General features: G+C 34.3%; 2 protein-coding genes across 7 annotated transcripts in view; both read right to left on the reverse strand.

The window, feature by feature from the left end:
• The window catches only part of LOC121324491 (forkhead box protein N3-like), a 71,562-nt gene extending 59,951 nt beyond the window's left edge, over nt 1-11,611 (reverse strand). For 2 of the 4 annotated variants that reach the window (XM_041266449.1, XM_041266444.1), the window contains exon 1: nt 11,446-11,611. The gene's annotated coding sequence lies outside the window, so the exon portion shown is untranslated. Of the gene's footprint in view, nt 1-9,563; nt 9,645-11,445 lie in introns of those variants that run through there. The other 2 variants (XM_041266450.1, XM_041266448.1) reach the window with 2 other exon arrangements.
• A 5,348-nt stretch (nt 11,612-16,959) lies between these two features.
• efcab11 (EF-hand calcium binding domain 11) overlaps nt 16,960-26,133 on the reverse strand; it is a 36,806-nt gene continuing 27,632 nt past the window's right edge. Inside the window, exons 6-7 of one of the 3 annotated variants that reach the window (XM_041267036.1) lie at nt 19,073-19,139; nt 16,960-18,848 (exon numbers count right to left, since the gene is read on the reverse strand). In XM_041267036.1, the coding sequence (XP_041122970.1) occupies nt 18,822-18,848; nt 19,073-19,139 (94 nt within the window). In that variant the 3' untranslated portion in view covers nt 16,960-18,821. Of the gene's footprint in view, nt 19,140-20,912; nt 22,734-26,133 lie in introns of those variants that run through there. The other 2 variants (XM_041267035.1, XM_041267037.1) reach the window with 2 other exon arrangements.

Consider the following 26,133-nt stretch of genomic DNA (forward strand, 5'->3'; position numbering starts at 1 on the left):
TTCTTTGTCTTATTATATATTTAAGGTAAGGCAATTTTATTTGTCCATTAAAAGTGCTCCTGGCTATAATGCTCTGCCACCTAGCTATGCAGAATTCCTGGGGAGAACCCTGTAGTAGTGCAGAGTGTACCAAAGCTTGTTGGATGGCAGCGTATTTAATTAGGGTTTACTATAAGTAAGGTTAACTTGATTTTTTTACTGCTTCATTTGAAGCCAGGATTGAATCTTTGAGTTAGTGGTAGCTACATTAAATACTTTCTTGAAAAGTGAACATTATATACACGTAGTGTTAAACCAATATTAGCTCCCTTTTTTACATAAAGACCATCATTTTACAAGTTAGAAATACTAGACTAGAATATGTAAGACCATTTAAGCCCCTTTAATAATCAAACAAACTTAAAAGCCTACAAGAACATCAGCTGACTGTGCTTTGTGAACAGAAACATCAAGCTGGAATAAAATTTGAAACAACATGGGGCACATAGGCTTGTATACAGTACATGTATTAAGAATCAAAACAGAAAATCAAAGATCACAACCCCTATAGATCAAATCCTCTGTTGATGTTCTTCAGTAAAATTGTCAAAGCCAGGAAAAACAGTGAAAAACAGACTTATAATTTGTTGTTTGTTCACATTATTTTTTCTGAGAATACCCATTTCAAGTGTCATCCCGGGCTGACTAATGCACCATGCATTACTAAAATGTTTGCTGAAGTTAAAGGTTTACTAGCCAGAGGGTTAAAAACCTGCAATTTGAAAATGCATTCAAAGTACAAGCAAATCTCCATCATTGTGTCAATGAGGTTTTCATTCATGAATGGTTAATACAACACAGAAAAACGCCTGTCAATAGTCTTTTATTTGTAATACATACTGTATACAGTATTTTAGAATGGTATGCATGCTATTTTCCAGATCATCTGGAAACAGGATCTTCCAGAGACTGAACAGTTACTATGTCACTCCTAACCCAACAGACATGCTCCAGACGCTACTTGCAGCAGTAGGTGGTTGTACAAGACTTCCTCAATCTCTGTTACAGTTTCTGAAGCAAAACAGCAATAAAACATTTTTGTTAGAAGATAAAATATTACAGAAACCCACTGCAAAGCCCTTATTTGAAATATTAAGTACTGGTATGTTCAGTAAGAGCCATTTTTAAATGTGTATGGGTAAAGGTGTTTTCTTTTCTTTTCTTTAACTGAATTCCACAAAAAACATCATGCAAGAATGACTCGTGAACAGAGAAATGTGCAGTTGGTCCTAATCTGAAGCTTTAAAGAAAAAGATGTACATATGATTACAACACTCACAAGGTACAGTGCAAGTTGTAGTGTTGAAATATACTTATTTAAAAAGACATATAATCTTAAAAGCCAGGATGACACCTCTTGGGTTGTTTATGTGTTACCAGTGCTTATACCTTCTACTGCAGCTTTAGGAATAACCAGTGGTAGAAAATCCGACAATCCTCCTCTGACAGAGTTGCTTAGCAACGCTCAAGCTTCTGGTCTGCAGCTGATGCCTTCAAAGTGCAAAAGCAGGATTTATCATTACTTACGACTTTTACTTGATCTAGATAGATTAACATGCCATGAAAATACCCAGTTTCTATTCCAACCCCGTAGAAAACATGCATCAGGAACATGCAAGACTTGGTTGGAGATTCAAAGTCTCAATATACATCAGAGGTCCAAAGGCTCCCTAATTCAAACGGTAATTTACACTAATATTAGGCTCGGTCAATAATATGTTTTTTTTTTTTTTTTTTTTAAATGTATTTTTTAAATCACAGTGTTGGTTATGATACAGCCTGCCTATGGGATTAAACAGCTCACTGATTTGTCTGAGATGAAAAGACAAGTCCATGCTTACTGATGAAATATATTTTGCAATTGTGCTCTCTAATCTCCTGCAATTGTATGTGAGGTTAAGAGGGACAACGCAATGGCAATACTGTCTGCAAACAGTGCAATGATACATGCTCTAGGTTCTGTAACTAATCAAAAAAAATACACCCTACATTCATACTCAAAAGATAGTATGGTGGGTATTTGTTTATTCCCAAAATTAAGCAGATTCTGTAAAGTATCTTTAAAAAATTTTACTTCACAAATGGGTAAAGTAAGAGATAATAAGAATCAAATAGCCATTAATAAAAAATGTAAAGCAATTAGGATATTTTGGGAATGGCAAGCTTATGGAAAGTTCGATTTGATCCGATAAGCATTACACACTATGAACTATGAGCTCTTCTCTTAGTGATATGACTTCTGAAATACAATTTTCTATTGTTTTGGGGAAGAGCCATTTATTGTCAACATTTAACAGTTTACAATGAAATAAAAAACATCCTTGTGTATAATACATTTATTCAATATTGATCACTGGTATTAAGATGAATAACACAAACTTGCGATAGTTCCTTTCCTTTCTTTTAAATAGAAGATGCAAAATTAATTCTCAATCACAAAGAATACCAGAAAGTAGGGCTTTTTTTTTTTTTTTTTTTTTTTAGACAAAAACCTGCAGGCATTGCCTGCGTCAGCAAGACCTCTGCATTGAGTTATCACGGCTTGAACTTTCCCATAGCTGACAGTGGCAGTCAAGGTTGAGGTTAATACTGCAGTCAACAGTATCGACTAAAGAAAGTGCACATTCCTTCACCCCACTTGCACCACAGATGCTATGTACCGTACAGTTAATAGAAAGTAAAGTATACTAACTGCAGAACAAGCCAAAACCCATATGCCTACCACTCTGGCTGAAAGTAAATATGCTGCTACCAAGAGCATTGCAAAGTTAATGTGTTATAGTTAATAATGACAGTGTTCTTAATGTACCGTACTACTGATGATTATTGGTCACTGCAATACAAAAATATTTGTATTTGATTCAGTGACAAACTATACAAGACAGGTTCATAAACTAGGTTAATCAGTCATTACAAACTTCGGTCAATGCCGGTTCCTCGTCAGATAAGAAAGGTCTTTGACAGATCATCAATACTAAACATGACATCTTTAAAAAAAAAAATGACACACTAATATATATATATATATATATATAAAAATGTAAACATTTCTTTGTGTTTATTTCCAGCACAACTCCAGTATTAATATTGCAATCTTTTAGTCATCATAGGAGGGCAGGATGTGGGCCCCTCCTGCTGGGTTTCTCAAATACTTAATCTGGCCTTGGTCAACCATTAAACATTAGAACTGCTAATACACTTTCCAACATATGGCTAGGTGCAATAGAAATTAAAAGCAATAGTATCTAGTCCCTTTAAGTAAAATACAAATAAAAATAAAAAGCATTACTAAAAAGCTCCTCAAGCATTTCAAAGCAGGTTTTCCACCTCTTGCTTAGCTAATGTGAAAACAATTCAGTGCATGTTGTAAGGGCCTTAACTCTGGAGTCCCTAAAGCCTCATTCATTTTAACTTATCTTCTGCAAACAGCATTGTGGCTGATTTTCACAAACCAAAAGTTTGCTCTTGTTGATAACACCATAGCAACAGGGTTAACAGAAGAGTCTTATTTTTTACAAGCATGGTGACCAGCACACGCCCTGTTTAGCATACCTACTGTAATTCAGGCAACAGAGTTCAAGAGTTTAATGTCATTTGCTTTGCAACAATCATGGTTAAATGCAGAACTGTAATAGAATGTGTTTCATTTTGTTAAAACTTTACTGTTCTTTATATTTGTGTATTCTTTGTGATGTCCCCTCATAACGGCTCAGTTTACAGAAAGAAAAAAAAAAGAAAAAAAAATACAGGCGATCACTTATGAGCCAGAGTCCTCAAATTACCTTTGATAAATGTCTGGGGTTGTAGTAACGCTATGAAAACATCAATACCCTATATTAATGAGAAACTTCACTTGACATGATGCATGGCAAATTTGTTGTAACCCAGCACATTTGTTTTTTCAATGTGTTCATTAAGTCATTTTCATGAAACTGTAATAAATGTAATATGTCCTAATCAAAATCACCAATCGACTACATCCCACTAATCTACTTGTTATAAGTTATGAATCTACTCATTACTGTGGTTTGTTACTGGACTAGCTGACAACAGCTTGTTGAGAAGTTCTCTGTCACATTTCTCATTTCACTCCTTTGTCTGACCAAGTTTCTATTTATTTCCTGTGTCTTACATTGTTAATATAGAGGTTGAAAACTATTCAGAAAACAATTGCTTTATTTAAACAGATTGTAAATTATGTATTCTAAAACACAGCTGCATTACTTCGTAAATTTGAAATATAACCCCGTAATTCAGAATGTACAACTGAATAAGCATTGTGTAAATAAATTCTCGTTGCAAACGTAGCACAAATAAAATATGAATTTTTGTGGTGCCTTTTATGTGCCTCTTAGGCCTAGTATCTAGTCTACAGAGTAGATAAGTAACAATATATTACTTGATTTACTGATTGTACCTAAACTCTGAAGCTATGCAAATGCACTCATTTTCAAGAAGAGAAGGAATGGTTTGGGACCTCAAGGGCATTTGAAAGTCATGTTGCCTTATGATAGATAGATTTTGTTTGACATAATCTGCCAAAAAAAGAAAAAAAAAGTGAGAAGTGATACTGGCATGATTTGATCAACCACCTTGGGGAAATTGCTGATACAGAGATATTCCTCAAAGAAGCAGCTAGGGAACTGTAGGGCTGTGAACAAGCATTGTCCATGTGCTCATGCTCATATATACACACACACACACACACACACACACACACACATATATATATATATATATATATATATATATATATATATATATATATATATATATATATATATATATATATATATATATATATATATATATATATATATATATATATATATATATATATATATATATATATATATATATATATATATATATATATATATAGATATATATATATATATAATATATATATATATGATATATATATATACATAGATATATATATATATATATATATAGTATATATCTATATTATATATATATATATATTATATATACATATATAATATATATATTATATATATATTATATATATATTATATATATATATATATATATATATATATATATATATAGATATATATATATATATATATATATATATATATTATATATATATATATATATATATTATATATATAGATATATATTATATATATATATATATTATAGTATATATTTATAATATATATATATTATATATATATATATATATATATATATATATATATATATATATATATATATATATATATATATATATATATATATATATATATATATATATATATATATATATATATATATATATATATATATATATATATATATATATAATATATATATATATATATATATATATATATAATATATATATAATTTTTATATATTATATATATATACACACACACACATATATTATATATGAGCCCATTTCTCTAGAAGTTTGGGCTAAACTGCCATCCTGTATAATATAGAAAAGTAATACCAATAGAAAAGTAGCAGGTCAATTAATGATGCTCTCATAATCTCGTTTGCATATGTGTCAATTCCTGGCTGACAGCTATGCAAAACAGCAAAATCTGCTTCTGTACCAACAAACCACCATGAATCACAGTGAAACATGGTTTTGGTTTACAGAGAACTTTACCGGTAGTTTCTTTAAGAAAACATGTTGGTCGAAATAATTTGTTTTCAAAGAGGAGCAAAAACTGAATTGCATCTCTGTAAAACCAAAATTTCACAATTTTTGCAGATCTTGACAACATTCCAAAGTCCTGAAATTCTGAATGAAACATTTTAATTAAATTATATAGCTTTTTTTTAATGACAGATCTAGATGTACATCTGGAATGATAATTTGACAATTATTAATTTGTCACAATAAATCATGTGTTCTTTTCCCCATGGAAAACTGGCACTGACAGCCCAAACCAGCAACCTCTCATATTATGTTATAATACTCTTCCTTCATTAAGTTTTTTGAATAAATATATGTTTGCACTTAAATCATAACAAATGAGCATTTTGTTATGATACACTTATGAAAGCAATCCTTTTGCTTCTGGAGCTTATGATAATTTTGGCTGAACACTGAGCACTCCACCAGTAACTGCTGTCTCCAGTTCTGATTAGTTCATTCATGAAACAAAATTCGGTGCTGTTGCTTTTGAAATTTGTCTCTTTGCAGGGGTAAATGAATAGTTATTGACTGAATACAGGTCAAGTGGACCAAGAGCACTTGGCAAAATGAACACCGAAGAAAAAACTATTATGTGTGGCACTGAATGGGGAGGGGAGAATGAAATAACAGTTTGTAAAACCACATTAGAGAGGTCGGGTGACGGAGTGGTGTCAGGGGACTATGTAAAAAGATGTATGTTCTGAAGGTGGTCAAGTAATGCAATTTTCACTATTCCAAGGGCTCAATCAAATTAACTTTTGGGCAAAATATATATGTGGAGAAATATTTATTTTGACATCAACATCACTGTAGCCCCCAAAATAGTCCTATTTTATAGCAGCTTTAGAAAACTACAAAATAAAGTACCTTAACTGTGTGTAAATATTTTATGCTATCACTGCATACAATGCCAAAAAATCCTATGCTATGTTTCTCAGAGTTTTGGTTTGTTTTGTTGTTAGCTTTAAGAATTGTTGCACCATAATTTAAAAACCCCAGGTTAGCCGAGAGAAAGGTTTGTGGAAATTATGGAAAGAAAAAAAAAGAAAAGGACTACACACAGAGCAACATTTTGAGTAAATTTCTCCAAAATCACTCTGCTCCTTGCTTTGGGTCTTTCCCCACAGGGTGCTGAAAAGTTAACTGAATTGGGCCCTTAGACTTAACCAGGTGAAATGTGTAAGTTACATAGCCAGCCATCAGTGAAAATAAAGTACCAGTACAACCTTAAAACAATAACTTCATTTAAGAATTGCAGCTTTATAAATCAATCTAATTTTAGCAAAGATGATGTCTGTTGGGTGCTTTCTTAAGCAGACTGTAGAAGTTTTACAAACCTTGTTTTTACGCTCACTCATGAATAGCCAGAAGGATTGTAGCATTGCTGTGAGAAATCAACCTAAGACTTTAGCTTGTGAATGTTCACAATCCTGCTTGATGGGAACTAAATGCTCTCGTCATGTGAAAAAACAAGAACAATAGCATCTGCCATGATATATACTTTCTCAAGTATTACATCGACCTGTAGAACCCAGACTGCAGCCTTGCATAAAATAAAGTAAGAAAAGCTACAGCATATTTCACTTAGTAGAAGTGATTTTTGCTACATCAGAGGACTCATGCAGCTGCTACACTGTTAAACAGCACTTGCAAAACTTTGCTCTTGCTAGGCGTTTTTCAAATGTCCAGCTTGGCACTGCCATAATTTAGCCATCCAACAGAAACCGATTTCTTGAATGAAAATGCCATGATATTTCCTGTGCTAGTACTTAAAACATATAACTGAATTTAGAATGAACTGGAAATACACTGTTGATCTATATTTTCTCATTTAACTTTTAATTGTTTACTTCCATACCTGCAGCTGGTTACAAAATTACAAGCTTATTTTCTACCAAATTGTAGCACTGTAACTAATGTGTAATGTACACATATCATATATCACTGGATATATAAAACAACTTACTTGAAAAATAAATGCATTTACCAATGTTTAACACTTAACATTTTCCTCATAAGAAATCCAAAAGTTGTTCATAATCCAACGTGTGTACAAAAGCAAATGGTAGCCTCTTTAAGACTTTGTCCTGGTTAGATTGTAAAATACAAATGATCACTGGTTAAAAATAAATAGGTGTGATGAATTAAGCTGTTTTTCACAACCTTGTAACATTACAAATTATCCTAATAAAAAAATAAATAAAAACCCTAAAGGACCTTGCCTGCTGGCCTGTGATCTGTAACTGAGGCATATGCACTGCAAAATGTCTGACAGTGAGTGACAACAGTTAATATTAGCCTGTTGTATGTGTAACAGGGTGGAGGCTTGGCACGAACCGGTGACCTCACACAAGTGAGCATCTCAACCATTATACAAAAAAACCTGGGCTCGTCTGCATTAATACCAAAAAAAAGTACAACGCTCTGGTCCCACTAGACCTCTGGTCGGGAATTAACCCATGACCTTTTAATCCACATATCCAATAGAAACCAGAGCAGCATTTGCACCATAAAGTAAGGTGACTTCAAGTTTATAACAGTGTAGTTAATCTATTAGCAAAGAATAAAACTTCAGGTTGCACTGAGTCACGAAAATATGTTGTTGAGCAGAAACTTTCCAGATATAAGTTATGTAGCCTGGGGTCAGCTTCCTCTGTTATGGGAAGGATGGTAATACTTTGCATTGTAAAGCAGGTTGCTATGATTTTACATGGACGTGGCAGTCAGAATAGAGAGGAGTGCAATTACTCAACCTGGATATTGTTAGCAGTTATCTCAGGCACAAAGATTAAGAGCAGGGTGCCAGGTGAGGGGTTACGGATAATACCAATGTTAAAACAAATATCTAATATCTCAATATTGACTAAAATAAACAATATGGAACTATAAATAATGACAGCCAACAAATGTGTAAATGTACATATGGTTCTTATGTGCACGACAATAAACTGGGGAAAACACTTTTTCAAGAGTCTGTAAAAGTTAAGAAATCTGCTGTCCATAGTTATCCGCGTACTGTAATCAAACCAACTAATCCACTATACTTCCTTTTAGTTTACAGAAAACATGCTGGCTGACACATTTCCTGCTAACGGACCTTTCCTCAGATAACAGAACCTCCTGTCAACAGGATATCCTTTACGCATAACACTGCTATACTCAATACAGTCTCAAACTTCAGTTTTACTGGTAGTATACACTAGACAAACAAACCAGATTAAATACAATAAAAATACAGTATCACTCACTGTAATCGGTGAAAACTATTTGCATTGATTACTTAATGAACTTATCAGTTCTGAATTCATATTTCAGCTGCTTTGATAAACACAACTGAGTAAGACCTTCAAATGTTACTGGGCATAAAGTGCATTTAAAGCTTCCTAATACTCCTAAAACCAAAACCAAAAATTAAAATTCCCTTATCAGTTAGTTTTCACTCATGCAAGGCTGGATTTCCAAACCTTTTGTCAGTCTTGACATCAGCATACAGATAGATATACAGTAAAATCTCTCACTCATGAAATATTCTGATCACCCTTAGCAATGCTGTAAGATAGACCACTATATACTAGGGAGGTAAAAATAGCAATCTGACTAACTAAACTGACTCGATGATATATCCATTTCTACTTGTAACAAAAAAAAATAATTATAATAAAAAATAAATCCTATGTTAGTGGAGCACTGCAGGTTTTGAAGAGAGCACATAAAGTTATGCCCTAAGCAGTCCCTGAAAAAAAATACTGATCTGAATATGACTTATTCAAATTTTTTTGAATTATTACAAAACTAACTGCTAGTAGAGAATACATTTAAAAAAAAAAAAAAAAAAAAAACTGACCTTCATGAGACAGCTGCGTTCTAATGTTTCAGCAGATGCTAATGGGAGAACTGGCAGGAGCTAACGTTTTCTGCAGGCATCTGTGATGACATGCAGACGTTTCTTTTTCAGAAAGGGGGGCTTATCTTTGTCTCTATGGTAACTGTGTCTCTGTGTGGTTATTAGAAACCCTGAACTTCCTGTGTTTCTACACAGCAACCAATCAGGGCACCTATTTTTATAGGCGTATAAAACTCAAGTTGCACTTCTCATCCACATGAGGGGGCACTTGAAAACTGAGGCCTATAAGAAACTTACTGTGAGAAAGAAAATGAAACACTGACTAAAACAAAAGAGGTACATACAAAATCCCACTTGAATGTTGCTTGAGTATAACATCAGACATTGGAACTGTAACAACCATACATAAGGCATTTGTTACGGCACTGTATTTTGTTTTAAGAGAAGTCAAAACATTTGTACAGATAAAAAAAAAAAAAGTATGAATTACACAAGAAATAAATCTTCCTAAAGCAAGGGGAATCAAACACACACAACTACAGTATTAGATAATCCTTCAACATAATAATGTACAACAGCATCACTGAGATTAAAAAGCACATCACCAGCTTGATAAACCTCAGCAATGAAATAAAATCAGGATGCAAAGAGATGGCAAAACAATTGCGTTGAACTGCAACCATGCAGCTGGCTATGTGAGCTGACTGAATCAAAGGCATAAACATGGGGAATGGAATGTTACCCATACAACAAATATTGTACAGTAACACCCTGGATAACCACAATATCATACCTATCTGGTTTAACGGACATAAAACTTTCTGTCAGTTGTATATCGCAAGAAAAGTGTTCTTTAAAATGAGCTATCACTTCATTTTCATTTTGAAAACAGAATGACATTAACATCATTTCATTTGTAGCTTATATCATATTCATCAGGCTTTTAAGAGTCCATTTAAAATAATTCTAGAATGAAAACAGCTTTGTTTTAATACAATAGAGAGAGTTCATGTCTGACAGTCTCTACAGGGGTTTAGAAGGGGCTCATTCCTGTAGGAGTAGATGTGTAGCTAAAAGGGTAACAATCCACACAACTGATACCAAACACTGCACAGAACCAAACCCTGCAGTTATTGTGAAGGATCTAAAATGTACATTATCTGATAATAGCTCCTGATTAACAACACAGGCTTCCACACCGCCTACTAAATTCCCACTTGAATTATCCAAACAAAAAACTATTCAATTTCCTTAACAGTGGCTCACAGTACTATTTTCTCCTTGTGGTAAAACTAACGACCCAATTTACTGCATTCTCCACTTAATCCAGTAGAAAAGCACATGGCTATCATCAATATAAAAATTAACATTTTTATTTCACAGCTCCAGTTCCACTAGAGCAAGGGCCAAAGGGCTAATTAAGAATAGAACTACTGCTACATTCACACATTCTGATCTGTTTACACCCACAGCATTGTCACATGTACTTCTGTACCAAGACATTTTAAACTTTTACCAATACAACAAGGCCAAGGCCACAGATCAGCATCTACACTGGATTAAAAATCACTTTGAATTTCTTTTGAGGAAAAAGTTAAGGGCAAAATATAAATTATTTGTTATGATTTAAAAAAATAAAAATAAAATGACAATCCTTAAAACACAATAAACCTATATCAAATTGAACAAGTTACTCACAATTTTCTAATCAAGAAGCCACCCCTTCCTAAAATCTGTTTAAAAAATAAATAAAAAATACACAACCATACATGTCCCGCATGTAATTTATTTGGAAGAGCATTCATAACCACCCAGTGTGCAGTGATGAATCTAGTAGTGCCAAATTAAAAACCAGGAATCAACAATCATATACAGTAGTAACCTTTTAATCCTGATCTTCTTCAGATAGCCTCCTCTGCATGAGCTTCTGCTTTCGCTCCAATTTTAAATCCCACTGGTTAATCCTTCCATTCTGGTTTTATTCTATATTTCTGTCTGTGGCCACAGTAGATACAACATATATTTAGCTCTGTCTCCACTCTGACTGAGCTTTTGCTGTGCTCTGGAATTGAGGGAGGCACACAGAAAGAAAGTTTCTGCTGGGTCCTAGTTTCCCTATGGTTACTTGAAATAATGTCTCCAGTTTTTCCGTTCTTTCCCTTAGAGAATATCAACAGGCATTACTGCATTTCAAAAAGAAGTTGTGTTATGTGTGGACAGCCACATAAAAACATTATAGTTTCTACCTTTTATTTATTTATATTTTTACCTTAGATGTACTTACATTTTACTGAAAACCTCTGGACCCTAATTGTAATTTAGAATTCATGTACAGTATAAGCTCTGGAAAAGTATACATGTTTACATATAGCATTAAACTGTCTCTGTTTATTTATTTATTTTTACTTTATGTATTTTTATATAATACACCCACATCAGAAGTGTGACAAAGCATTCACCTTTACCAAAAGCTACATGTTGTAGACATTCTGGACCCAAATACATAGCTACAATGCATATATTGTAATTATAATGGATTACCATAGCCTGGTGATCACGTTCACAAAATATGAGTGATGACAGCATTCTGTTCAGGTATGCACAGAATAATTAGCCTATTGAATGTCTGACCATATACTGCTTTTGGCTGTAGCAGACAAAAGAAGTATTACTGAGGTCAAAGGGAGAAGGGAAGCTACAAGTCTCTGAAAAATGAAACTGATCTGAAGATGTCAGGTCAACAGGGTGGCTCTGAAAAAAGCCTTCAGCACCCCCATATCAATATCTCCAATCAAAATTTTAGTTTATGGTTAAGTTAAACAACATATAGCACAGTTATAAAGGATATAAAACAATGATGAATGTTAAATCCAACACAACAGGCAAACCTTTAAGAAATAAGTAGCTTTTACAAAAAAACAAACAATTAAAAACATGACCTTCACAATCTACCCTTAAAAGCAGAAAAAGAAATCCGATCCCACAGGCGGTAAGGAGTAATTATCTCACAGAACAGCATTTCTCAATCCTTCAGCAAGTCAATCACTGGGTTCCATGTCAAACTAAACTCAATTGTATTGTTGTTTAATAGATGAGCCATTCTTTCTAGTTTAACTGACTCAGTCAGATCATTTAACAATTATTTGTCTGTGGATATGTTGTGGGTATTTCAATGAAGCGGTGTTATGTTAGTGACAGACAGATTTGCATTTGAGAAGTAGGAACTGTGAGGACAAATGTTTTCTACCAAGATATCACTGTATCGAAAAGAAGAATCTGTGCAATGTCAATGGGGTTTAAATAATAATCATTTTGATCAGTCTATATTTCTGTTGCTCCTTTACGGTTTCTCAAATCTTGAGTAAACTTTAGTAGACGTCAGTATATTACAGTACAAGTTTCTTTAACCTTTTGGATATGCATAACCATTTCAAATGGTGTAGCAACTGTAAATACTACTGAAGCATTATTGTCAAATATTGTTAACTGTATACCTCACCACTATTTGCAATTCAGGCTACTAAAATATCACACTTTTTCATATTCATATAGAATTTTCAAAAACTGTGTATTGAACCTTAACAGACAGGTCCCTTAGTCTTCAGCTACTTGTTAAATATGATATTAGATATCACATACATAATATGCACTGTACCTAGGAACTAGCTGTACCTCCTGGGTTCTTTGCAGCAAATTGATAAAATACACACTTTCTGGTCTTTTTTTTTTTTTACCATAAAATATTTAGTTTCTACACCCAAAAGTTATTTTGCATATCCTTTTGTTGACATAAAATCCACTGAATTGTTACTAGAAGCATTAATATGTTTACTTATGTGTTTATTTATCTTTGAAACGAAAACTGTGTGTATAAAGGTCAAACAGACCGACTGTTACATTTTTTTTGTGTTTGGCCTAGCAATTTTTAAATGACTGGTGACAAGCCTTAAGGAAAAAAAGGTTACTAAATAATCCTAACATATCAAAAGTAGCACTTCCACATCAATTTTCTTTAAATGTACAGATTGTTGAGATTAAGGGAACAAATTTGATGGCTCTTGTTTCTCCATTGAGAGTTGACTTCCAATCCAATAGTGGACACTTTGAAGGATAGAAGTCACAGCGGAATCGAATAGCCCAGTGCAAATTCAAATATGTTTTTCTGTGACATCTTAAATGTAATTTTATTTCCACAAAAAAACTCACTCACTCTCATAAATTTGTACTCAAAATAGAAAGTCTGGCCAAAGCCAGTTCTTGGCATATTGCTGCACAGGGATTAGAGCTGAGAGCAGCAGAAAATGTTTACACCAAAATATTTTTTTTTATACTTACCCCCAATTACCTTATGTCATGGCAGACGCGTTAGCGATTATACTTCTCATTAAAAAGATGGGACTTCAGCTGTTGCACAATATAAAACAATACAAAAAACTAAATTAATACACTGCCTATAGTACATTAGTCTATGTCACATTCTTTCAATGCATTTGCAGCATTTAAAGCATCCCCACTACTAAGATATATGTTACTTGTTAGGTAGCGCACTAGGTAAAGATCAAATCTTACTTAGTTACAGCAGTGATTTGCTCTTCAATGGCAATAGTAATCTAATAAAAAAACTATTATACTTTATGGATTGTATGTCTAGAATATTTCCGAAAACATTACAAGAAAAACTACTAGTCCCAATACAACGTGCAATAAATATTGACAACAAAAGCAACATGGCTGAGCACGTCTATATTTTAATGCAGTAACAAGGTAAAGTAAAATGTATGTGGAGAAAAAACAGCCGCTCAACTAAACAGTATTCTTTATATTTTTTATGATATAAAAGTGGCGTTGTATCGTAAAATAAAACGTGTTAATACTGTACCGTATAGATAATATACGATAGCCTAAATGTGCCATATATTACATTTGCATGCTTCCTTTGCTTGTTCTAACCACAGATATCCGCTACATACAGAGAGGTCGCACAAGTAGTTAACTAATTAATAATATTTCTCAAGGCCATGGGTAATGACAAAATAAAATAAACCAATCGACTATATAAATATTGCAGTCTTTTAAAATACTCACCACCTTTAAGCCCCATGTCATGACAGCGATAACGCGTGGGGCAGTGTGGTATAATTAGACTGAAAATGTTGAAAACTTACATGGAGCTTCAGCCCCCTGGGATCTGTGTAAAAATGGTTCAACAACGCCACCGGATCTGTCTCTATAGCAACCATACTCGTTCCACTCTCCCCCTCCCACCCTCTCTCTGTCCCACTTCAGGAGAGAAAGCTTTTATTGAAACATAATACAATACACTGCACGCTTGGGATTATATTGGTGACAGAGAATTTGTGAATATTTCAGACAGGCTTGTTCAAGGCTAATAACATTTTGTGAGTTTTGTTCTGTAATCTGTAACCACTGTATTTTTAAAATCTTGCAGTGGGGTTGGGGGTGGGGGGAATCCACAAAGGAGACGAACGGCACCCTGTGACGTTATAGTTAGCGTCCAATCACAGAGGAGCTTGAGCGACTCTGATATGTCGTCATTTTGACGGCTTACCTACATGCCTACACAAAGTTATGGTAGCTTTATCACTGACGGTTCTCTTTGCTCTTGAACTCCATGTCAATGTCATACACCTGTACAATTATTTAAAACTCAATGCATTTTTGTTTTTCCAGTTGTGTTTTTTCCTTATATTCTGACATATAAAATGGGGAATTAGCTGCTCAGTCATGTATCAGACTAAATTATGGTTCAAGTATGTTGGGAGTCACTAATCTCAAGGAACAGTCCCTGTATGAACTGCTAGAGCTGCACAGATTTTATTTTTATGTCCAGTTTTATTGCTCAAAGCCTTTTTCCATTTTCAGAAGCAATAGTATATGTCAGGTATGGTCGTTTTGTATTTTTCCAAAAAGGCCAAAAAATTGGGCAAATGTGATATTTGAGGGAACAACACATAAAAACAAAATGCTCTCTCAACTATCACCTTCAAGGTAAAGGCTGAGCAGGCTGCTCAGTAATGATCTTCCTCTCTCTCTTGCTGCTTCGGAATCCATCCTATCCACCCTGGAGTATAATCAGCTCACCCACTTCAGAATTTGCTTTGAGTAATGGTGGCACTATGGGTTGCGGACAGCGTTGCTGAGAGGGTGCAGGAGACCAACTATAAAGCAGAAAGAAGCATTCTAAAATATTACAGTTGCATTCCAAAGCTGCCTATCATTTCTGGGGAAGAAATTGAGTGCACTTAGCTTCCTTGTTGTCTTAACTGATTCCCATGGGTAAAATGTTTTAGGCATGTATGATTTAGTTTTGAAGATTTTAATATTACACATGATTTGAAACTCACAGTGTTTTAGAGTTGTAAGGTTTTGCGTTTTATTTATAGTTTTGAATGTCCTTGGCTACATCTTGAATACTAATGAAAATGTGTACTAAGGGTGAATAGGCATCTTCCCCTAGCTTCTGGAAGTCCTTCTTGCCTTTATTCAGACTTCTGCCTGTTTAAACCAGTAGGCAGAGGCATCGCACAAAGGCAGTTATTCATATTGCTGCTTTCAATGTTACCATTTTTAAAATTATGATTTGAGTATTTTTTTCCTCCTGTAGGACTATATACTGTAAGTGCCACGTTGATGTTATTTCTGCATAGGATACAATGCCATCTGGTGGCTATAAGAAATCTCAGTTGCAGTCAATCAAATTCAGTAGGACTAAAGAAATCTTTACACCTCTATCAGGCAAACTGGATTTGCTACTCAATGTACTGTAGTCAGCCAAGGGTTAAACATATTTCATAGTGTTCCTCCAGGATAGCACTGAAGTACTTGACAATGACTTGACTTGAAGCATTAAGAACCCACGACTGGTGTTACTCACAAAGGATTTATAAAAGGCTTTACTTTGCAATACTGTAAAAGTCACCTTTCCATATGACTACATGAATCATCACATCAATGTCAGTAAAACAAGAACAAAGGAAAGAGGTTATCACTGAAAGAAAAAAAATATCCAGAAGATAGAATGCCTCCCAACAAATACAGTATGGTTTTGGTATGTCATGGAGAATATAATAATGAAAATAGACTTAATTGTCATTGCCATGAGGAGACAGAGGTGGTTTATATGCTGGAAACAAGAAACAGAAATTTTAAAAACATATTCCAATAACAGGTAATATTTGGTAACTAGTAGAAACTATGCATTATGCTGACTATTAAACTGGATTATTTTTGGTTCCAGTGAGTTTGGTTGAAAATATCAAACCCTAACACTACACATAAGATAGTATACACTATATTGACAAGAAATTTTAAATTTAAAAACCATTTAAACTTATCTGATTATACCTAACACTGGATTTTAGAAGGTGTTGGGATTTACAAGCAGTTAACAAGTAAAAATTACCAGTGGACAGTTATTGAAATGGTAACCCAGTTGTCATTTATCTGAATATATAATACATGTATGTTTAACCATTTTACAATTAGTTTATCGCTTAGCTATTAGCTGCTATTAGTCCTCTTCAGTTGTCACACAGGATTATTCCCTCAAAGTTAATGAAGGAGGGTTGCTTCAATGTGCACTCCTGTACTTTCCAGCTTCAGCTCAATCATAAGCATTGACCATCCTATTAGGAAGACCAGTGTGTAATGGCTCCAATATAATGACGTGCAACACATTTCCCTTTCCCAAGTTCCACAAACCAGCATATTGGATTAATACATTTAAGTTTATTCAGCAGTGTTAGACATTTTTAAATACCATACAGTCTTAACAATTGATCTTAATTGTGACAGATCTAACTACCGGGCTCAAGGCTGTGAAAATTAAACATTCATCAGTGCATGTACTGTCTAGTAGGTCTCTTTATATGCATGTCTGTAAAAATGTTAAGGAAACTCAGGAAGTTAATGACAATCACATGGTTTCAGTGCATGTTGAGCATGCATTATTTAGGCAGTGTGGATAGGGTAGTACTCACTAGTATTTCTATTTTGTTAAAGTAAATAGCAACTGCCCATTAATCAGTATTAATGAATGGGAAAATGCACTTTGGGCTAGAAATAGGGAAATTGCTTCACTATTAATGAATGATACTTCAAGGTCATAGACCCTGTGCCGAGTTACCTTTTAATACTATAGCAACCGATCCAAACAGAAATTGCGTATAACTATACCTTTGATTGTTGATAGCACTATTTACCGTGGCTAATTGAGCTAAGCAGGGTACCCTGTATTATGGATTTCAACATTTTTTAATCTGTATGTGCTTTTAATTAACATTTGTTGAGTGAGCCTTTGGCTGTACAAATTTTTTTTTTTAAAATCACAAAGCAACCCAGAGTAACAGAAGGGGCAGCTTAATCTATTAGCAAATCCTATTGTATGGTAATTTGATTTAACAAATTTACTGATGCGAGATATTCCATGTTGTGAAAACAATGTACTGTAAAAGTACACCACCTCCACAGATATTAAAAGCAGTAGTAACTACAGTATAATGGATCAGATATATTTTTAAGGACAGAATTTAGCAGAAAGCACAAACATGTATTCCAGAGGGTAGACCTTACATATAAACAGTATTCGAAACTTGAACACTTTCTATGTTAACCACAGAGTACAAAAGAAAATCTGATGATTCAACTATTTTTAATTGCACATATGTTGTGATCTAACAACATTGAAATGGTTGATCTTCTGGCACCCAAAATCAGAAAATACTCTCACTTTTATGTTTAACTGACAGAAATATAATCATAACTGTAGTCCCAAATGGTGACTTAAATTTGGTGAACATTTTTTAAATTGGGATAGGGTTCTGAAAGGCTATTCTGGTAAATTAATTTAATACATATAATTATATGTTTATATACTTCAGGAGCAGGTTTAGTTTCAATTTAATAAGTGGACCACACCAGAAGTGCCATGGTTAACTGAAGGATTTTGGTGGTTTTAGAGAAAATAGAACAACTCTGATTAACAAAAAGGAATCACAAAGCTAAGAGTAAAACCAGATGCTTTAGTATTTCAGTATTTTAATAGGTATCAATTTGAAATACATGTATGTTTGCTTTTTACATTTTAGAACAAAACATTATTGGAAAGAGAACTGTCAGATCCACATCTGGGATGTCAAAGCATGGAAAACAGCTTGAGCTCTGACTTCTATTTGCTTTGTGCCAGGGCTCACATCTTAGTAAATCAGAACCTGTGCAGCCGCGTTCTTTTCAATAACGTTAGGGATCTTGTGTGGCTAAACTTGGCTTAAGAGAAAGCGGATGAGAAAAATATCTGTAAGTCATGTGTAATAGGCTCAGCCTCCCAAAATCGATATATTTCTTACACTGCCTTACATTTTATAACTGTTTGAATTCTTCAATGACAGCAGGCTTGTGAATAAGGCACGTGTCAACTGGCGTATTTTCAAAAACTACAAAAACTTACTACAGGGAATAAAAGGCATGAATTGAACAGCAAGATTTCTTACATATTCTTCAATGTACAATTGCCTTTCATAATTCTTCAGTTCAGTAATGGTCTGTGATGTCAGGTACCTGAAAGAGTAATATAAAGAGTATCCTGAATTTCCACAAAACATACTGGAAGCAAGGGCTTGAATGACTGTAGGGTGTTCGATGCCCCGTGTTTCTCATTAGCTCTCTCTCCTTCCAGCTGTTAAGTGTCTTGAATCTCACTACATCTCCATCTTATCTCAGGGCAGTATTGATAATCAAAACAATGCAAAAATTGATACTAATGTTCTTTTCTGAGATTATGACACCTGTGCAGTTTTTGTATACTAAATTGACTGGTCAAAATGAGTAGAAAAAATGCAAATCTGATGGTGTTATATTAATCACACCAGGATTCAGTCACCGTATCTACGGCATCAATATAAGGTTAATTTAACTGTCACACATTAAAATTGATATTCTTGCAGCACTTTGTACTTTATTTTATAGGGAGACCCACACTGAACATAGCATATTTGCAGAAATGAAGGCTTTCTGCACCCACAGAACAGTAGGTTTCCCTTCTTTCCTGTTTAACTCTGCACTTTGTATCTGCAAGTAGGTAGAGCAGAGAGCAAGGATCCTCATTTGTATCTGTCATCCTTGATTAATGATATTTCATGCTTAGAAGTTTTCTTGCTAATTTCCATAAAGGGTCAGGCAGTTTCAGCCAGCACAGCTGAGTACTGCAAACGTCACTTAACTTGAGTGTGGTGCAGACAGCAGTGGCATAACTTTGGTTTCAAAATTGGGACAGGGGGGACGGGGGGACGGGGGGGCGGACACATTTTCTGTAGCTGGTGCATGCATGAAGATTATTCTATCTGAAATAATAAAATATGTTACAAACGAGTATAACATAACATTGCATAACTTGTATGTCTAATTAAAAAAGCCAAAGACATTCCTGCAACAATCATTCAAAACAATAAATTATTGGCATAATGTTGTCATGAGTGATGAGTGTGGCAAATAGCTATATTATTCAGTCACTTCTGAGTCATAGAATTACAAAGCCATGGCTTAAGTCTTCAAACAGCACTGAAGCTCCATCCAGATCGGAGCCTGGATCAGGATCAGATCCCCTTATTGGAACACCGGCCCCTGCTCAACTCTGCGAGCACTAGAGCGAGTGTGGCATAATGCAGATTTAATGAGGGATGAGAATTGCCTTTGAAATATATTTCTAGAAACAGTGAGGTTTCCCTATAATTGAAACACTTAGGATGCATACAGTTGTGCTATTATTTATGCTCATACCGTATTGGTATAAGAAAAGAGTGTTTTTAAAAAGTATTTTCAGCTTCCATCCACTTAAAATATGGAGATGTAGCTTAAAACTGCAGTGTATCGATGATAATGTAAATAACACCAAGCTCTAGACAATGAGTTTCAAACTTTAAACATGTTCCTGTTTACAGGTAAGAACTCAACTTTACTATGATGAATAGGATAATGTTCGTTATGGTAATTGTTTATTAGTTTAAAAATGTTTAGTAAAATGTGATCAAGAATGAGTTTTTGGAACACTGATAAATAGAGATGCAAGAGTCTGTGCGATGTACTTAAACACGCAAAATAATTTAGAATCAGTAATATATGGTGATTAATTTGTTATAATAATTGTGTGAAAAGTTATTGGTAAATACTTTTTTGTTGATGTCTATCTTTCTTTGCATAAGGCACAAAGGTCATTTTTCTGTTTTAAATTTACTGTTTCAATTTAAAACGAAAAGTTAAACTGTAAGTAGACAGAAACTTCAGTGTGATAACATTAGTAAATTATATAACATGAGCTATGGTGAATTACAAACTTAAACCATTTCCCTGTGTTTTGGATACATCGTAGTAGTGCATCCTCCTCTATCGTTGCTCATCCATTTTTGTCATTACTGTGATCTCAGACTGTATACAAATTTGTCAGCTGTGGTCTTTAAACTACGCGCCATGTATGCTCACTTCTCATTGGTCAATTTCCCTAGTTAAAGTGTAACATCATGGATCAGTGGTGCCTGATCCAGGTCCTCGTAGTAAAACACCATCTCATGATCCAGCTCCAGCGACCCTGGATCTGATCCCATTTTTCTTCCCATTGACTTCTATACTGACTAGTGATTATACCAATAAATTATCGTGAAATAAAAGTTTTAGTATTGCAATGTGAGGGGGACATTTTCCCATCATTGAAAGCGTGAGGAGGACACGCCCTCCATGCCCCCTGTCTAAATTACACCTAAGGCAGACAGTATCATTAAAAAAATCTTCAGAAAACCTAAATATTTTTTATGTAATTGTTCCTCTTATTATATCAATCTCTGTTTACATACAGTACACTTGCCACTGCACACAAACAGTCTTTGACAGCCAGCAGCTGATTCATTCCAGCAATCCCTGAAGATGAAGACCAGGCTTTAACAAGAGGGAAAAAATAGCAATGGCCAATTAAAAATGGCATGTGTGTGCTAATCTCCAGGAGATAAATCAAACATAAAATTAATACTGCACTTTTTGGCATTCATGTTGCTTACACAAAAAGCAGTCAAGTAAGCCTGTGGCGTTAAAAAAAAAAAAGAAAGAAAGAAAGAAATTGTGAATACTCTATTTTAATACATCAGTATGACAATGCACTCTGATTTTGCACAGTGTCAGTAGTCATTTACAGTTATACGGACACTAGAGTGCACATAAAATAAGTGGTTCAGAACCAAAGTGGCCAATATTACATTTAGAACAGGGAATCTTGGCATGCTGCCAAGGGCTGTCTGCAATACCATTTTCACACAATTTTATTTCATCCTTCACCTACTATCTACTAAACTTTGACAGTTGATTTTTTTTTTTTTTAAACAATAATGAAACAATTGAAACTTTTGTTTGTATTTTCTCAAAATGATATAATCTAGGCTATGCTGCTTCTGAAGCCCTCACATATGAAATTGGCTAAATGCTTATGCAATCTTTTGAACAGTGTTGGATGAAATCTGACACCAGGTTTCATTTAAAAAACCTGACATGCGGTCCATCCACTTTTCAAATGGATTGTCTCGGCTATATTCTGATTACTAGCCACGGAAGATCAGAGTATGTATAGGCCATCTCATTTATTTTATATATAACTAATACTTTTGTAAAAGCAAAAAAGACCAGTAATGTTTCAATCTGACAAAAAGAACAAAAGCAATCTGACCAAGAACAAAAAAATGAACTTGACCTTGGTAAGTATTGAATATTATATAATTGTGTGTATTATGAATAATAAAATCGTCTTTATTCAGTGCAGAACATAAATCCTGAATGAATATTTATTATGATCGAAGTTTTTAAAATTCTGTACAATCACTTACCCTCTGCAGATCAGATTACTATTATACAGCCTCTGTACAAAAAGCTCAATTGAATATTGTAGCACACATGCAATTTATGCATCCTCTATGAAGACAGTAATTTTATCATGGTCAATTCCACAAAGGAAAGGGTGAATCCACAAATCAGATTTGTTGTGGAAGTAAACCCAGTTGAATGCAGTTGTTTTGTGAAACAGCAGCATCCAGGGGCTATAAATCATCTTGCCCATAATTGATGACAAACTCAAAATCCTTGAAGCTGACATGACCATCAGAATCCCGATCAACTTCCCTGTTGATGAAAATTAGAAAAAATAAAAGCATGTATTAAACCAATAACAACCACTACCACACATTGTCAATACAATTATTGGCTCGGTTAGGTGAAGATTTAATAAAGCAAACAAACTATTATCTTCAGGGCCTTTTGAAAGTTTTAAATGTTTTCAATTAATGAAAAGCTGCTTCAAATTGGTTTCATGAAAGTCTACTCCGGCTTTTCTTATGGAATGCCTGCCAATCAGGATTCAAAACATGTGTCCCTTCAGTCACCCTGCATTTAATCCAAAAATTACATTGTTTAAACTAAAAGATTAATATTTTCAGGGTTGCTCGTGTGTGTGTGTGTGTGTGTGTGTGTGTGTATATATATATATTTTTTTTTAAATATAAAACACAGAAAGAATAAAAACCCAGTGACTCTTGTGTTGGTATCACACAGATGTGCACCTCTTTTTGGTTTATTACAATTTGTCATAACCTTTTTGGTTATTGCAAATAACAAATCACTAAGACAAAAAAAAAAATATATGACCGACATAACTTAATATACTTTTTAACATCAGTCCAAACATGACATTACTCAAGAAAGTTTACAACTCAGCATTTCTCAAACTGGTAACTAATAGGCAACTACCATATAGATTTTCAAAACTCTTTACAGTTCACCTGTCTCCCATTTCAGAGAAGTGTAGTACAATCTAATTTGATATTTTGGGAACAAATGCACCTGAAGCCAAATGTGTGGAATTGTTCAAATTACTAAATAAAAGTTAAATGCACTACAAATTAAGCTTTTAATAACTAAAAATGTAACTTTCCCATTTTATTAATGATACTAGTGTTCTGAAAATGTTATTGACCACAGTGTTAAACAAAAAGTGGGAGCGAGGGGTGGAGTGTCTTCTCGCTCATGTTGATCATCTTTCTCCAACTTTCATGACACGGTTGCATAACTTCTCCTACATGGCTAAATTATTTTAATAGGATCCTGGGGGGGGGGGGGGGGGGGGGGGGGGGGGGGTTTGATTTACATTTTTTTTCACATTTACTTAATTTATTTTCATTTATCTGGATAGTGGATATACAATTGTATATGCAGTCAGAGTTAATCATTTTCAAATATAGTTGCCTAGCTATCCTTTATCCAATGGTACAAGCAGAAATTGTTTGCATTGACTTTCAAAAGGATTCAAAATTCCTATATCCAGAAACATACAGTACAGGACAAATGTCGATATACAGAGGTCACAAAGGTTTCCAAAGCATAGCAAAGTAACCTGTCACCAAGCCACAACAATCAGGACCTTGAAAAAAAGGAAAGACCAAAGCACTTGTATAACTAGAGGACCCAAGAGTACTTGAAAACAAGCCCTCATCACAAGCTCAGCACTGTTTCAATTAAAGTCACTGGACGTAATGAAGACTTGCAGAAAAGGTTTCGATTGGCGTCAATAGAGGTGGTAGTTTTGTGATGCCTGTGCCGAGTCATTCCCTCAGCTTTCCCAGTTTTCATATGAAAATAATTAGCTTCACTACCAGCACTTTTTCAATTGAATGTGAGTAGAATTATAACTCACTAAAGTGGCTGATGCAAGGATACGCGCATCTATGTTTGGCGGCCACAAAAAATGCAGTGCATGTAAAGAATGGTTTTCACCTGGCATTCTGCACCCGCTACCACATTAACACTCTGTCATCATTAATCCATTTAAATGCTATTGAAATGTATTCAAATGAAGAAAAGAGCATGGAATTGGGCGGGGATCTGGAATACAAAGCAGGCGCAAACATTATAAACACACACCTTCAGAGACCTGTCATTGGCCTCAGGATGGCTTGTGTGGTACACCTGGTTTATTTTTATAATCGTACTCACATCTGTAGTCTGACTGGCTTCTGGTAGCACAAGGCCCATATATACTTTTTGCTTAATGATAATAATTTATATTGGTTTTGGGTTGTATGTTTCTTTATTTCTTTTAATCAGGGGAATAGTTTCTCCTAATTAATAACATACATCAAGGTAAGAGTCAGAAGAAACCCTACATTTTAGGAGAACGTACCCTCTTGCCAATTTACTGGTATGTAAACTAAAGTATGGCCTTCAGATATATACCAAATCAATGGAAAATTTTAACTGAGCCAAAATTATCTCTTACATATTATCACATATTTAGTATTAAGGGTAAAAACAGGTCAGAAAATACTTGGGGAACTTAATCCTCAACAGTCCTGTGCTTGTCTACAGGCTCTCCCATTCAATATAGTCTTTACTGCACAGCGTTCAGGCCGATCAACTGAGGAAACAGCAGATGTGGGTGAAATTTGGCAGCAACAGCGAGGAGAATTAAAACATTAGGCATTCAGCAAGTGGAAAATCATGCTCCCTTGTTCCATCTCACAGATTTCAATAAAAATATATGTCTTTTGTAGCACTAATTACACTCTGTCAGTTTCCCATAGCAAGAAAAGGAGAATCTGCAGAAACAGTATCAGTGCTTTAACACCAATCAATGTAGTCTGGCATTTGCCTGCAGGTCTCCTGGTTTTAAGATGTACATTTTCTATTATGTAAAGGTTTTGCCGGTCAGAATATGTTTAAACATTTACCTTTGCAAAAAAATACAAAATTACCCTTAGCATGTCATTTAGTTGTAAAGAGACTATAAACATACTTGATTCTCTCAATAATGACAGCCAGTTTACTAATTATAAAAAAAATTGTTTACTAAATATCTGACTAAATAACAGCAAATAAATTGAGAAGACTAGACTAAGACACTATCAGTAGTTGTTTCAAGTTCTAAAAACACACCAGCTTTGCTACATTTTTTACTGTACTTCCACACAGGGCTACAGATTAAAAACTCCATTAAAAACCTAAAATTAGATGATTGTTTTATTATTTTAGGATAAGCATTGTGGGACAGAAGAATTTAGTGGCATGGAGTAGTTATTAGCCCACAGTAATTTATTATTAAGATTTTCTTAGATGGTGAGCTCCAGTGAAGGTTTGTTGATGCATGCAGATCTTCTAATTACCACACTGCTGTAGCTGGAGTACCATCATTATCAGAATGATTCTGCATGGCTTCAGGATGTTGTTCTCATTACTGGTGTGGCAAATGTATTAGTGAATATTTTAACTAATCAACTTATCAGTATTGGCCAGAGTCATCAGAATGTATGTATTAGGCTGTAAACATCCTACAGTACAATATACATAGTCTAGCACCAGAAATTCAGATTTAAAGAAACATGTGCAGTGATAGTACAGGAAAGATCCTGCAGATGACAAATCAGTGCCAGTTCTGTAAGGCTGGTTATTTTACTTATTTACATAGTGCCACTTAAAACTAGGTTGAGCTCATTCAAACTCATTGCTCTTTGCTCTACCAGATTATATACTG

This window comes from Polyodon spathula, chromosome 12 (genome assembly GCF_017654505.1).
Source record: "Polyodon spathula isolate WHYD16114869_AA chromosome 12, ASM1765450v1, whole genome shotgun sequence".
Taxonomy (NCBI): domain Eukaryota; kingdom Metazoa; phylum Chordata; class Actinopteri; order Acipenseriformes; family Polyodontidae; genus Polyodon; species Polyodon spathula.